The 16663-nt window shown below is 40.5% G+C and overlaps 1 protein-coding gene across 1 annotated transcript; it reads left to right on the top strand.

Annotated features, from left to right (window-relative positions):
* The first annotated feature begins 2997 nt into the window (after nt 1-2997).
* Nucleotides 2998-16228, top strand: PNM1 (Pentatricopeptide repeat (PPR) superfamily protein). The gene is made up of 2 exons (XM_089986146.1): nt 2998-4438; nt 16165-16228. The coding sequence occupies exon 1, from the start codon at nt 2998-3000 to the stop codon at nt 4420-4422; it is 1425 nt and encodes a 474-aa protein (XP_089842272.1). The 3' UTR covers nt 4423-4438; nt 16165-16228.
* Nucleotides 16229-16663: the final 435 nt, after the last annotated feature.

Genomic DNA, 16663 nt, shown 5'->3' with positions numbered 1-16663 from the left:
AGATCCTTCGCCACAAGGTCAACTACTTGGGCGAAGTGAAGAAGTATTTTATGCAGTAAGAGGAGATAGTGGAGCCAACATTCTGAATGAAGAGCCGCTATCCAGATGAAGTTAGGTCATACCATGAAATAGATGGCACCGAGGGCAACATATGATTTGAAGGGGGGAGACTGTTCCCTGTGACCTACTTTGTACAGTTATATCTAGAGTATGTTTTGCTTTGGTAGAGTCTTGATGTAAAGTGTCGAGTCACTTGTAACTTTCTCTGAGCCACCCTTGTACTTTGGTTGAGGTTGATCAACACCCTAAAGGGTTAGCCCATAGAGCCGAACTGTAATGAGCCTGCAGGCAAAATTGTGAATGAATGCAAATGCGTTGAGCTTTCTTTTGTCCACTCTCGTTGTGATTACTTTCAAGTGATTGCAATTTCTATCCCTCTCTCTTATTTCGCTCTCTGACTTATCTAAGCTTTCGCAAGCAACAAGCGAGCGATCAGAAGACTTGTGGTAGTAAGAAATGACCATCGCGTTGCACTGGACTATTGAAGAAATAGGCCCGTGACACTAGGTGTCATTTGCTTAACCCATGATGAAACTTTGGTGGGCAATTGAAAACTCTTAAAAGTTTGGTATGCATGTGAATTAGACTCAAATTTTTGGTGGGTATTTAAAAAATTTTCTTTAATTAGTAGGCTTAGTTTAGCCCAAAATGCACTTGAATCCAGTGTTCCGCAAAAGGATCTCTTAGTTGTTGAGAGGGTTGCCCAAAGGCTGTATATAAGGCATACCCAATAAAGCTTACAAGTAAACAGACTCTAGATAAGTATACGAAGATGGTGACTAGTGTTGCTCTTTTCATTATTAGGTAATTTCAAGACTACGATGGATCCATGATAAGATAGTTTATTTACAACTAAATCATATACAAAGTCGATAAATCTCAAATAATTCATGCAATTGAATTTATGGCAGTTCTGGAACTGGGCCAAGACGAAGTATTATAGTAGACTAGAGGTTTAGAACTTATCATGAGATGAGCCCTATAGATGATTCTTGGACAGTGAGTAGAGTCTGCTCACTTTCAAGTGGAAAAGCTAAAACAAGTTGGGTTAGACACGATCTTGACCTGACCCTAATCACATAATTAAACCTAATCATGTTTGTTGCTTTTCTGGTTTGGATTTGGCCATATACTATATGGATCTGATAGTAGAGGCTGTATCCTGTTCGAACCTGACGAAACTCCTACCAAATTCTCACACCTGATTTAAGAGAAGGTAACCAAAGTGAACTTTTGTTCTAAAGAAAAATAAAGGTATTTGGGGTCCTGGACGATCCCCATAGCAAGGATTTGGATCCATGTTGAGAGTACAAGAACTCCAGCCCAAAAACCTGGATCGGGTTAAATGTCCCTGTCTCTGTTAGACACATCTTTCTTGGTGGAGTTTTATGGAGGTAAATGATTGGAAAGATCCATTCAATTTGGATCTGAATCTGGATCAGAATTACACACCGGAAAAGGTACCCATGCATAACTTATGAGATCTGATTTGGGTCAGCCACCAGAAAGCTTGATTCATTACCAATAATAATGTCAAGTTGGATAGAATCCTGTTAAGCGTCCATTGGTGCAAAACATATTCATAAAAATTGGTAATATTTTGCAAAATATCTCAATTTATCGTGATAATTACCATGATAGCAACACTTTTTTAAGTTTCAAAATTTTATATATTTTTTTATGTTCCTTTTCTTCTTAATTTTTTAAAATTCATATACAACGAAAATTTCCCGAGATTTTCCCAAATAAAATGAAAATTTCAATTTAAAGTAAGATTTTTCTTTTTCGAGAAAATCCTGATGCCATGATTTGTGACATTGGTGCAAACACGGATAATTCTGTTTTTTTTTTCATGTAAACCAAGGTCGGATCCAATTGTGAACACTCAAACATATCCAAAGATGCTTCTGCTCCCAATGGCCCAACACGAGAAGCAGTATGGTTGTCAATGGGTCGGGTTTAGATTTGATACCCGACCTGACCTGAACAAGGATACTGGGCATGGGCATAAAAAATACCGACCTCAATAGTATTTGAATGGACCCAAACCTGATCCAAGCAATAGGCATGTGGTTTGGGTTATGATCTTTGTTGGACATCCTACCCGACCTGGCTTGATCCCAGTATTTCACAAGTTTTTTTAAGTGAAAATAAGATTCTTAAGTTATATGGATGGACCTAGGTTTGGGATTTCATTTTCTTGACCCTACAAAATACAAACCTGAAACCCAATCCGACAGCCAGTTATTTGGGAGGTGTTTGGAATCTGTATTCCGGATCCGTTGACAGACCTGCTAACGGATCCGGTCCCATCTCACATTTCGGACCCATGTTATGGATCCGAACCATAAGACACAACCAGCTACAAATAGGGATGGCAGTGGACCGGGGCGGGGGCGGGAGACAAGGTCTCCACCCCGGCCCCGTTTCAAAATCCGAACCTCCGCCTCCGCCTCCGCCTCCGCCTCCGCCTCCGCCTCCATCCCCGCACAGGGATGGATTTTAACCTCCACCCCCGCCTCCATTCCCGTTTCATGTCCTCCATTCCCGGTCCAAACGGGGGTGAGGCGGGGCGGGGCCCCGTTTCCCCTTAGTCTATAGTCATTCCTTAAAGGATTAGGGGCGGGGCGGGGCTAGCCGGGGAAAAGTGTAAGTCCATCCCCGTTTCATGCCCTTCATCCCCGGTCCAGGCGAGGCGGGGCGGAGCCCCGTTGTCCCCCGGTCCACTGCAGGATAGGGTTTTGCGTCTCCGTCACCGGTCCGCCGAGTCTCATCGTATCTCCCGAGTCTTTTCAGAAGGCCTAGGCTAAGATGGCCTGGTAGCCGTCATCGATGCGATTCACCTCGCGTTTCGGATCGTCAAGTCCGATACAGAGGTTCAAACGATTACACAAGGAGCGAAGGGGAAGTGCCACTCACTCATCGCTCCCTCGCACGATGCCGCCACCGCTCCAGAGAGCGGCGCACCACCTCCGGCAGATCCTCCGGCACCGTCCGGCAGCTCTTCCTCTGCTGGGTCGCCGCTTCGCTACCGCCCAGGAGATTGCCGACGAGCTTCTGAAGCCCGACGAGACGCCGGAGCCCCTGCAGGAGAGGCTCGACGCCCTGAATCCTAACCTGGACCACCGGCTCTTCGTCGAAACCCTCAATCTCTCCAGCGATGCCGGCCGGAAGATCTTCGGGTTCTACGAGTGGGCGGGGAAGCGGCCGGGCTTCCTCGACGAGGCGTCGTTCGCGGCCGTCGCGGACTTCCTCGGCCGGCGGAGGGACTTCAAGGCGGTGCGCGTCCTGCTCCTCGACCGCTCCGTCCGCCGGTTCCCCATCGGAACCGCCACCTTCCACGTCGTCGTCGATCGCCTCGCCCGCGCCGGCCGGTCGACGCAGATCATGGCCTTCTTCGGAGAGATCGATACCTTCGGCTTCGAGATCGAACGCCGGGAGGCCCTCTCCATCGTCGTCTCGGCGCTCTGCGACCACGGCTTCGCCAGCCACGCCGAGTCCCTCGTGAAGAAGACCGCCGATCGACTCTTCCCGGACAACGCCATCTGCGAGACGCTCGTCAAGGGGTGGTGCGCGGCCGGGAAGCTCGCCGAGGCCCGGCGCCTCGCCGGAGAGGTCGCCCGCGGGGGGTTCGAGCTCGGCGCCGCAGCCTACAATGCCATCCTCGACTGCGTCTGCAAGCTCTGCCGCCAGAAGGACCCATTCCGACTCCGGGCGGAGGCGGACGCCGTGCTCGTCGAGATGGAGGCTACCGGAGTCCCTCGCGACTCGGCGACGTTCAGGGTCCTCATCTCGAACCTCTGCAAGATCCGCAAAACGCAGGAGGCGCTCGAACTCTTCCAGAGAATGCCGGAATGGTCGTGCTCGCCGGATTCGGACACTTTCGTCGCCCTCGCGAGGAGCCTCTACCAGGCGGCGAGGGTGGCCGAGGGGGACGAGATGCTTGACGGCATGAAATCGGCGGGGTTCCGATTGACGATCAAGGATTACTACGGGTTCATCTCGATTCTTTGCGGGATCGAGCGCGTGGAGCACGCGATGAAGGTGTTCGCAAGGATGAAGGAGGACGGGTTCGAGCCGGGAACGCAGACGTTTGAACTCTTGATGGAGAGGTTGTTTGCCCACGGGATGGTGGAGCAGGCCAATGCTCTGCACCAGGAGGCTGTGGAGAAGGGGGTAACTATCAACAACCGGGCGTATAGGATTGATCCGAGGTTCGCGAAGAAGGATGAGAAAAAGAAGAAGAAGAAGGCAAAGAGGGAGACGTTGCCGATGAAGATGGAGAGGAAGAGGAAGCGACTGAGGAAGCTGAGGCTGAGCTTCGTGAAGAAGCCCAAGAATTCCATGAGGAGGGCGTACTGATCCAGCTGAGAATTGGGTATGGTTTCCTGGAATCCATGGGATATAATTGTTTCTCTTCTGTGGTTTTTTTTATTCGGATTTTGTGCTACTATTTCTTGTGTTAATTATTCCCAACTAAAGGAAATTTCTTGTCAATGCTGAGAAAGAGATCAAGTGAATAAGATTTCTTGGTGAAAACTCTCATGGTACATCATGCTTTGGTTGGTAACTTTGTGTAGTTTTATATGATTGTTTACAGCTTTTGCTCTGAAAAATATCCTTTTACCACCACCTACCAGGGGCGGTACACAGAAAATTTTACATCATGCCTCATCGATTCTCATGAGTGTTTCTGTTCTGTATGCTTGGGAGAAAATTACTTCTGTTGTCTAGCCCATTTGATGCTGTTCTCATGTGATACCTTTTCAACTTTCAACTGCATGATGCTTTTTGGTGATGTTTAGGAATAATCACATGCAGTGTGCGTTAATGAGATTGTCAAGTTCTTGCTCTTGATGCTTAAACTTCTCAAACTCGAGGAATTTGGAACTGTTTCGAGTTATTGGAAGTCGTTTGGATGGGATTCTGAATACCGACTATTTGTGGAAGCTGAAAGAAGAATAACAGATGGCAAAATGCTTTACAAAGGATGACAGTGGGGAATCTTACAGCCGCTTCACGAATGGATCATGCAGTGTCTTAAAGTGCTCTGATTAGTTTGGGAAACATTACACAGTTGAAATAATAAAAACACATGGCCCTGTATTTCTATTTCAAATTCAAATATATGAAGTTTATGATGCACACGTTTGATCTATAGGAAATGTTCCCTGTGTAACAAAGGCTCTTCAAAGGACCAACAAAAGTATCCCCTTTTCCCTTGGAGATTTGTGGCTAGAATTAAGAAGCTGGGAAATATGAAACATCTAAAACGAGAATATAAAGATTACAACCAGCAGACCAGCTTATTTCGAGCTCTATTTGGGAGTTGCTAAGTGCAAAGATTTGAGGGAAATGAGTTGAACTGTAAGAAAATAAGTCTCCATTCACGACTGGGTTTGGATCCTATCCAAAACCCAATTCCAGTTTACTTAATTACATATTTAAGCACATGTTCATTAATGGCATATTGTAAATTTCTCTTGTTGTGTAATGGGTATTTTCGTACCCTAGTAATTGTAACATCTAATACTTAATGGATAGCCAATACCGCAGTCTCCAGTTGAGGATTCTACAGCTCTCACATATTCTCTCCTCACCTTGTGCTCAACCTTGTGTATGAGAAGGAACCCACGATTTCTATCATGGTATCAGAGCTTCCAATGTGAAAAATATGATGGTGAGACCTGTCTCCAGTGACTATACTATTTCTACCAGCACAAAGAACAAAAATTAGGAGCTTACCAGCATCACCAGTGACATGAGTGGCTGAACCAGAATCGACATACCTGTGAAAATCTCTATAAAAAGAGATTTTGTGTATAAACACAATACTAGAAACACAAAATGTGCACAAAGGTATAAATGGAGAACTCTCACAAGTGCACAAAGGCACGGATACAAATGCACAAACGTAAAAGAATATCAACTTCAACATCTTGGGTCCCAAAAGGAGGCTTTACAAAAGTGTAAGTTACAAGGGGGTAACACTGCATATTTATAATACAAGAGAGAGAGAGGGAATGAGGGAGTGTTGGGCTCCCAACAACTCTAATTTGAGCTGTTGGGAGTCCAACATTTCTCTGTACTTTATGCTTTTTGACTTTGGTCAAAAAAGCATAAAGCCAAATAAGTCCAAAAATAAACTAAAAAAGAAAAAGAAACCTAACCTAGTTAAATAAACTAACCTAATCCTAACTAAACTTAAAAGTAAACTAAAACTATGAGATTACATATTAAATTATGTTACATTATTTAACACCCCCTCAAACTTAGGGTGACATAATCGAAAGTTTGCCAAGAAGGAAGTTAAATCTTGGAGAGCACAACGCTTTGGTGAAGAAGTCTGTTAGTTGGTATTCTGATGTAACATATGAAAGGTCTATGGTTCTTCTTAAGTATTCTTTATGAACATAGTGACAGTCCATCTCAATGTGCTTCGTGCGCTTATGAAATGTGTGATTTTTGACAATGTAAATTGCACTTTTATTATCACAATATAGTTTTGTTGGTCCTTGAACTTGAATATTCATATCATTCAGCAAGTTGCGAATCCAAACAATCTCCATGGTAGTAGATGCCATGGCTCTATATTCGACTTCTGTGGATGAAAGTGAGACCTTATGTTGTTTCTTGCATCTCTAAGAAATTAAAGATTCTCCTAAAAAATACAAAAACCAGTGGTGGAGTGATGGTTATTCGGGTCACCTCCCCAATCAGAGTCAGTATAAGCAATTAAATTCAATTAAGAAGAAGAAGATAAAAATACCCCATTGTTTACTGTACCCTTTATGAACTGTAGTAGGTGCATGTTGAAACTGACTAGCAACATATACTGCATGAGAAATATTAGGCCTCGTAATGCTGAGATTCGTTAAAGATCCAACCAGTTGCTGGTAAGGTGTGGGATCTTTTAGGAGAATCCCATCATCAATCTTTATCTTTGAACCTACTATTTCACGAGTTTCGCATACCTTGTCATCTGTGATTCCTGATCTGTAAAGAATCTCACAAGTAAGTTTAGTTTGAGACAAAAAATAGCCTCTGTGAGAATAGGCAACCTTAATTCCCTAAAAATATGTCAGAAATCCTAAGTCTGACATTTCAAATCTTGAAGTCAGGATAAATTTAATGCTCTTGATTCCTTTGACATCATCACCTGTTATTAACATATTATCAATATATAATAGTAATATAACAATCTCTGCATCAAATTTCTTAACAAACAATGAAGTGTCTGTATAGCATGAAGTAAAACCATTTTCAGTCATTACATTGTTAAACCTATCGTGCAAAGCCTTGGGAGCTTGTTTCAAGCCATAAAGAGCTTGACGAAGATGAAAACTTTATTTTTAGGAATTTTCATACCAGGTGAAGCATCCATGTAGACTTCTTCATTAAGATCACCATTTAGAAATGCATTTTTGACATCCATTTGGTAAATATTTTATTTTCTAATTGAAGCAATGGTGATGAGACTTCTGACAGTAACCATACGAGCTACTGGAGCAAATGTCTCTTCATAGTCAATCTTGTATTCTTGACTATACTCTTTAGCTACAAGACGAGCTTTATACCTCTCAAGAGATCCATCACTCTTGGTTTTGACTTTGAACACTCATCGACATCCTATAGTTTTCTTTCTACTGGGAAGCGTTTGAAATTCCCAAGTGTTGGCTTTCCTAAGCGCTTTGAGTTCATTCTCCATGGCTTCTCTCCATTCAATACCTCGCTTGGCATCTTCAAAATTTTTTGGTTCAAAATATGAGTGAATGACACTTAAGCAAACCCGATATTTAGGAGAAAAAGAATCAAAAGATACAAATCTAGAGGGAGTTCTTCTAGTTCTCTTGGTTCTTCTAGGGTTTGAATCATGAGGGGGGATAAATTCGCTAGGTTCACTATATTGCTCAATATCTCTTCTAAAGGTGCGTCTATCTCTATGAGTATAGGTGATAAGGTCTCTAGTTATATTTTCTTCTTGAGAGGTAGTAGGGTTAGAGTTGTCACCGTTATATGTTGATTCATCATCACTACAAATATCATCATCTTTAGATAAAAGATCAAATCGAAAGGTATAGTCGGCATTTTCTAAATGAGATCATTCTTTTCAAAACCACTATCATTTTCCAAAAATGTTACATTCCTTGAGACATATAACTTATCATTTTTAGTATCATAACATCGAAACCCTTTTTGGGTTTCAGAGTAGCCAAGAAAAGTACAAGGAATGACTTTAGGTGAGAGTTTATCATTCTTATCTATAAGGACAAAGCATTTACAACAAAAAACTCTCAATCTATTATAATCGAGTTCTTTTTCATATAGAGTTTCGAAAAGAGAGATTTTATCTAAATTTTTGGATGGAAAACGATTAATAAGATAAACTGAAACAAGAGCCGCTTCGGCCCAAATTTTTTTTGTAATACTTTGGGAAATAAGAAGGGTTCTAGTGGTTTCAATGATATGCCTATGCTTCCTTTCGGCTAATCCATTTTGTTATGGGGTCTTAGGATACGATCTTTGATGGACAATACCCTAGTCTTCAAGATATTTCTTAAATTCATTGGAAAGATATTCGCCTCCGGAATCGGTCTTAAAAATCTTTAAATTACTATTAAATTGATTCTTAATTATCATATGATATGATTTAAAACATGAAAATACTTCGTGCTTATGTTTAAGGAAATATATCCAACAATATCGAGAAAAATCATCCACAAAATAGGCAAAGCCTCCCTTGGATATGACGGGTGCCGGTCCCCAAACATCCAAATGAACAATTTCAAAATGTTTTGTGGTAAACATAGATCTTTGTCCAAAAGGCATACTTCTCATTTTTCCAAGAATACACATTACAAGAGAAAGTATTTTTACAAAGATTTTTGATAAAATGCAAATAAGATAACTTGGTGATGTTGGGATGACCAAGTCTTTTATGCCAAACATTTATGTCTTTATGTTGGGCCATATTACAAAAAGGGGTTTTAGGGATTTGGAGAGAATCCACGTAGTACAAGTCTCCCTTCCTAGAGCCTTCCCCAATCAACTTCCTGGACCGATGATCCTGTATTAAACACTTATTAGATGAAAATTGAATGTCACATCCAATGTTCGAGAGTTGAGAGACGGAAAGTAAGTTCAAATTCAATTTAGGTATAAATCTAATTTTGGGACTAAAGAAATTTTGAGTTTCAAAGTTTTCAATCTCCTTAATTTCAAGAGAAGTGCCATCTGCTGTTGAAACAAAAGATGATGACACACTTTTAGAATATTCGGAAAGAGAAGAGATGTTTGGAGACATATGAAAAGATGCACCAAAATCTAAAAGCCAAGAAGTTTTACCTGGAGGAGAATGAGTGGATACGACGACACCAAAAATAGCTCCCTTAAGAAGAGGTTGAAGAGCTTCCTTAATTTGATTTAGAGAGAGAGCTCAACTTGTAGATTCCTCTTTTTGTGGTTGAGATGTGGTTGCTATTGCAAGTAGTTTCTTCTATTTAGGACAAACCGGTTTGATGTGATCGGGTTCCTTGCAAAAGTGACACACAATTTTGCTATTGTCCCTTCTTCCGCCTTGACCACCATTGTATCCTTGATTTTGGTTTTTAAAGTGAGGAGGTTTATATGTCCTCAAGTTGTTGCTGGGCCTAGACACAACATTAGCTCCATTACATTCATCTTGATTTGTGAGCATTGCAAGAACACTTGGATTTTGCTTGCTAATGGTATTACGAGTTTTCTCTCCACTTAACTTGGTAATAACATCTTCAATGGAAGGAGATGTGAAAGAAGATAGAAGATAGAAGATAGAAGAGACGATCGAATTTGTTCAAATTCGTGTCGAAGACCATTTAGGAAGTTAAAGAAGTGATCTTCCTCTAATTGTTTGTATTTAAGTTCAATAGCTTCGCCACTCTACTTGGGCTCAAGCATGGCAATCTCATCCAAAATAGAGGATAATTCGACAAAGTACTCATGAATAGACATCTCATTTTGTTGTAAGGTCAAGGCCCTCTTTTGAAGATAGTACTTGTGAGATAAGTCTCGTGAAGTATACATCTTCTCAAGATAATGCCAAGCTTCAGAGGCTTTCTTGAATTTGATGATGCTGACATTGATCTTGGTTTCAACGGATGAGAAGATCCAAGATAGGATCTTGAAGCTTTTCATTTCCCATTCCTCATGTTTTTTTGAATATTCTTCAAAAGCCTTTTGTCTTTCTTCTCCTTCAAGAATTTTGATTTCTTCTCTTTCAACCATCGTAAATTTTGGTTCGGGTTCCGTTATGGAACCTTGAACATATTCCCAAAGCCCATTTATTTTAATATGAGTTTCCATATTTTCGGCCCATACATGATAATTGAAATCATTGAGCTTAAAGCCAAGAGAGAAATGAGAGTCTTTTTCACCCATTAGAGAGATAAGATGAAGGAGAAAAATACGTACCACAAAGAGATTTTAACTCTTACTTGTAGTAATCTTCTAAAATATTTGATGAAGAGAAGTCTTCATGCCAATCTCGAAAAAATTGAAGGCATGCTTTTCAAGGCACTCGATATTGTGAAGAATCACAAGTTTTTCTTCCCAAGCAACCATGCTCTGATACCATATGAAAATCTCTATAAAAAGAGATTTTGTGTATAAACACAATACTTGAAACACAAAGTGTGCACAAAGGCATAAAAGGAGAACTCTCACAAGTGCACAAAGGCACGAATACAAATGCACAAACGTAAACAAATATCAACTTCAATATCTTGGGTCCCAATAGGGGGCTTTACAAAAGTGTAAGTTACAAGGGGGTAACACCCCATATTTATAATACAAGGGAGAGAGGGAATGAGGGAGTGTTGGGCTCCCAATGGCTCTAAATAGAGCTGTTGGGAGTCCAATAACTCTCTCTACTTTATGCTTTTTGACTTTGGTCAAAAAAGCATAAAGCCAAATAAGTCCAAAAATAAACTAAAAAAGAATTAAATAAACTAACCTAATCCTAACTAAACTTAAAAGTAAACTAAAACTATGAGATTACATATTAAATTATGTTATATTATTTAACAATACCAAGTGCCCTGATCATTTTGTTTTAAATTCAATTCAGCTAGAACAGATAGTAACTCCTTGACTTCGCTATTGTTTTTCAATTGATTTGACCCCTTTCTTGTCTCTGGTTGTTTGCCTCTATTTTGAGGATTAAACCAACAATTAGCTTTGATATGCCCTCTTTTATTGCATAGAAAACAGGTGGGTATTGATTTTTGCCTCTGCCCATTAGGAGGAATATTGGGTTTAGGTAATATTCCATGACTTCCTTGTCCATTTCTTTCTTGACCCCTTCTTTCCCGAAAATCATACCTACTACATCCTTGTCCATAGGCAACTCCTGTTTCAAGGACATTGTGTGCTTCAACTTGAGCATGAGTATTTTCAGAAAAGCCCTTCAAGGTCATCTCATACTGTAAAAGCTTGGCACGAAGATCTTCAAATGTAGGTAAATCTGGCAAACACAATAAAGAAGTAACCATCATATGATAATCCGAACCCAGCCCACTCAAAGTTTGCTGCACCATATCTTTGTCACTAACTATGCATCCCACGATGGACAACTGATCTGTAATGGTCTTCGTTTTGTTCAAATACTCCATGATAGTCATGGAGTCCTTCCTCAGCATTTGAAACTCTTTCTTCAAAAATAATACTCTGGCCTGAGAAACCTGAGAATATGTCTGAACCAATCGGTGCCATAATTGCATTGCGGAGCAATCATCTGGGATTGCCACAAACACTTCCTGTGACAATATAGAAGTAATATAGGCAACCAACGCCTGATCTCTACTCTGGATTTCGAACATAGGTAATAGAAAGATTTCCTTCACCATTCTTTTCTTCTTGTGGTATGAACTCTGGAGGAACAGGAACAAAACCATCTAGATGTCCAGAAAGGTCCTGACTTCTTATGAATGGTATGATTTGTCGCTTCCAAGTTAGGAAATTGGAATTGTTCAGTTTTTCATACACGAGTTGACTAAGAAAGTTTGAGGAAAGGCCAGACTGAGAATGAGGAAATGAGTCTATATTCTATCAAAATCAAGAATAGGAAGAAGTAAGAAATAAGATGTTAGAGAATTCTGCTACCACCATCCTTTTTTTTTTTTACGATTGGTATGATAAAACCGAGGCAGAAAAACAGAACTACGCAGTAAGAATCTGTTCTGAATTAAAAATTCAAACAAAGGGACACATTACTTGGAAAGTAACATGTTTTCTTTCAGAATATGAGAGAATATAGACAAGCAATGTAAAACAGAGAAGAATATAGAGAGTCAAGACAGATCTGGGATCACTTCCAGATCTGAATCTGATGTGCCGTCAGATTGCAAAAGGATGTGATCCTATTCAAGCTTTGAGATCACGCAAAAATCGAATGATTTAAATTTGAGTTTGCATGATTATTTAGGTTGTTAATGTATAAGATCACGTGCAACAATATGACAATACAAAAGCATGAACAAAAAATCAGCAAACAGCGAATCCAAGTTTTGGAAGAGAAAGGCGTTGGATTTTATAAGAAAAGGGAATACGTTATTTGAATGATTTGATTTGAAGACAAGGGGAATAAAGGAGGAGATCAGAAGAACAATTAGAAAGGGAGTAAGAAGCTTTACCAGATGGATAAGAAGAAAGAAGAAGATCCAGAAGATGAAGAAGCTTTACCAGATGTTCATAAGAAGATCATGATCCTTAAGCCTTCATCAGAAAACCTATTTTTGTTCCATTCTCTGTTTCCAGAAGATCCACTCGACCTCGACATCCTATTGATAGATGGGTAAGTTATGAGAGTTTCACTATGGATTTCCAACTCTTCTTAACCTCTTTAGGCAAGGAAGAACAACCCACAACATTTCATCAAACAACAAATTCTAAGCGATGAATTGAAGCTATGAATAAAGAAATAGAGGCTCTTCATAAATGTGACACTTGGGAGATTGTTTCCAGACCATATGATCGAAATGTGGTTGGGTCCAAGTGGGTGTATAAAATAAAATGTAAGCGGACTGTATTATTGAGCGATATAAAGCTAGACTGGTTGCCAAGGGATTCACCCAGGAGCAAGGACAAGTCTATGATGAGACCTTCAGTCCGGTTGTGAAAATGGGTACTATTTGAATCATATTATCATTGGCTATTGAGCATCAGTGGATTATCAGTCAGCTGGACGTAAAAAATGCATTTCTACATGGATCTCTGAAGGAGAAAGTGTACATGGAGCAGCCCACCGGGTATGCAGAAGGGAACTCCAAAGAATATGTGTGTCGATTAAAGAGAGCTATATATGGTTTGAAGCAAGCCTCTCGATCTTGGTTTGACAGTTTTTCTCTTGAAATAGAGAAATGTGGTTTTAGTCGATCTCTTCTTGATCATTCTCTCTTCATATTCAAATGCAAAGACATAGTTACCTTGTTATTGATATATGTTGATGACATAATCATTACAGGTAACTCTAATGAATATATTGAGCAGGTCAAAGAACTCCTGAATCACAGGTTCAAGATGAAAGACCTTGGTCAACTGCGATATTTTCTTGGAGTAGAAGTTGACAGAACTATTGAAGGCATGACACTTACCCAACATATGTATACTATTGATATTCTCAGCAAGGCAGGTATGAAAGATTGCAAGCCTCTAAGCACGCCCAGTGTACTTCATCAGAAACTTAGTTGCCAAGATGGAGATTTATATGAGGATCCTACAGGATATCGCAGGATAGTAGGGATGCTTCAATATCTCACCTTTATTCGCCCTGATATTGTCTATTCAGTCAATCAGGTATCTCAGTTCATGCATGAACCGTATATGGGACATATGGAAGTTGTTAAACGCATTCTTCGATATTTGAAGGGAACTATTGAGAGTGGACTTTTGTACAAAAAATGTATGAATGAACGTCACATGCATGAACTTTTTGTTTACACATATGAAGATTGGGCAGGAGATCCAGATGAACGTAGGTTAGTCTCAGGATATTGTGTTTTCATTGGCCTAAATCTTGTCTCTTGGAGCAGTAGGAAACAAAGGGCTATTGCGAGGTCGAGTATCGAAGCTGAATATAGATCAATGGTAGTTGGTACAGCTGAGATAACATGGATCATACATCTATTGACAAAAGTAGGCGAATCGATATCCAAATGTATTCTCTTATGTGACAATCAAAGTGCCATAAACATGTCATTTAATCCTATCTACCACAGCCGTGCCAAGCATATTGAAATTGATCAACATTTTGTGAGACAGAAAGTCGAAGAGAAGGAAATTGAACCATATTTTGTTCGGACTGTTGATCAAGTTGCTGACCTGTTTACCAAAGGACTTATCAAGGAGAGATTTTGGATGTTGAAAGGCAAGTTGTTCATGGCTCAAAACCATGTCCAACTTGAGGGAAGATGAAAAGAAGTCTCCATTCATGATTAAGTTTGGATCCTATCCAAACCCAATTCTAGTTTACTTAATTACACATTTAAGCACATGTTCATTAATGGCATATTGTAAATTTCTCTTGTTGTGTAATGGGTATTTTCGTACCCTAGTAATTGTAACATCTAATACTTAATGGATAGCCAATACCGCAGCCTCCTGTTGAGGATTCTGCAGCTCTCACATATTCTCCCCTCACCTTGTGCTCAGCCTTGTGTATGAGAAGGAACCCACGATTTCTATCGCTGTAATGGAGAGATGAATTTGAAAAAGAATTGGAGTAATTTATCTTTTTTGGCAGCACTTTCAATTCTTTCATGGTCCTTCAAGGAGAAGGACTTGACAAATACCTCCTCTTTGTGAAAGAAATCTTATAGAGAAAAAAGAAGAAATGACAGAGGTGGACTGCTCCCTATTATTAGATTCTGTTGGTTTCTTCTTTCTAAACAGGTTAGATGGCAGTCCATGTCCCATTTCTCTCCAGTTGGCATCATTTCTCTGCGATAACCACTTTCCAAACAAGCCCTCAATGGAAAGTCAGAAACTTCTTATCCCACGCCCCTCCCTCCCTTTCTCTTCAAACTTCAAAGGGGTTGATCATGGTTACTAGAAACTCCTGCATATAGTATTCTTGGTTTATAGGAAGCTGCTTTTGGAGAGAGGGAAGCTAGGTGCTTGTAAAGCTTGCTCTTACAAGTATGAGACACATGCTTCCAAGGGTAAAAACAGGTTTCCAGAATGAAGGCGTAATGTTATTCGGCCATCTGCCTCTGCATCTTTAATTTTTGTAAAATAAAATAACGTTTCAACTGTAAAGCTGTTTGATGATTGTGGTTTTATCACTTGCTAATCACTTTCAACTTGTTTTTGGAAGTGCTCCTAATATTCACTTATAAGTTGTGCACCTGTGGAAACTTTTCACATCCAATACATGTTTCAACAATATGAGCAGCATTGCTGCATGTAGAAAGTCATACAATTACCAAAGTAGCAAGAAGTTGTTTTCCTGGCAGCAAACAAAGGTCTGAATCATCAATCTACAAATCGAAAGCCCATATCAATCCCAGGTTTCATCTTAACTCAAAGAATGCCAAGTCGTTAGGATGAAAGCTTGAAATAACTTGTCATCAATCACAGTCATGGTGGATGACCATTAAGTGCATGGCTTAATCATTTCTTTGAGGTAGAGAAACAAGAAGCATCCATGAGATCTGAAAAGTTCCATATCAACCACATCAATCTGTTCACTAGTGCTCTTTTAAACTCATAGGCATACATGAAGTTCGCGTAGAAATGCCTAGAGATCAATATAGTTTTACAGAATCCATGAGATTGAGTGCTTGTTCTGTTGAAGGTTTATTGGTTCGATTCTTCGGCTTCAGCACTACTTTTTGTTGTGTAAATTACGACTAGCTGTAGAGTATTTCGTGGAGGTAAAAATGAAGTGAAGAACCAATTTTTTTCTTGAATGTGTGGCTCTTCAATACCTTTGATCACCCTCTATATAGAAAATCCTATGACATTTTTCATCAATGATCAAGTGTTTTTGTCCTTTGTGCAAATAAGATTATTGTTTTTTTCTTAGCAGATTGATGTTCTCATGTGATATGTTTCATCTTTGAAATGCAGTGATGATATTCTTAAACAATTCCTTATCTTGTGCATTGGTTCTGTTTCACAAGTTGCAGTTGTTGGCACCAGTGTTGTGAGAGGCGTACGCCTCAGTACCTGAAGCGTACGCCTCAGAGGCGAGGCGCACGCTCAAGGTACTGAGGCGTGCTGTGATGCGCAAATTGCCATCATCAACCTCCAGAACCCCCTCCTTCATCCCCAAGTCTTCCTCCTCCGCCCAATTCGTCAGCTGTGCTAACCCCAAGTGCCGGTGGATCCACCGCCACGTGCCGGCCAGCTGCTCCACCGCCGCTCCCTGCCTCCCCTCCCACCGCTTCACTTTCATACCAGTTGTGAGAGGCGTACGCCTCAGTACCTGAGGCGTACGCCTCAGAGGCGAAGCGCAGGCTCAACGCCTCGCTTCGCCTCATCGCATTTAACAACCTTGGTTGGCACTTTTCAAACATAAGAAAGTCCTCGCGTTTTTGGAGACCAAATATAGAAAGCTAAATGAACA

Source organism: Nuphar pumila, chromosome 13 (genome assembly GCF_984573655.1).
Source record: "Nuphar pumila chromosome 13, dmNupPumi1.hap1.1, whole genome shotgun sequence".
Taxonomy (NCBI): Eukaryota; Viridiplantae; Streptophyta; class Magnoliopsida; order Nymphaeales; family Nymphaeaceae; genus Nuphar; species Nuphar pumila.
The sequence above is the reverse complement of the archived record's forward strand: the minus strand, read 5'-3'. Positions and strand labels throughout refer to the sequence as shown.

What these genes read in the sequence shown, in the direction of transcription:
- PNM1 (XM_089986146.1), top strand. Translation starts at nt 2,998, where the DNA reads ATGCCGCCACCGCTCCAGAGAGCGGCGCACCACCTCCGGCAGATCCTC.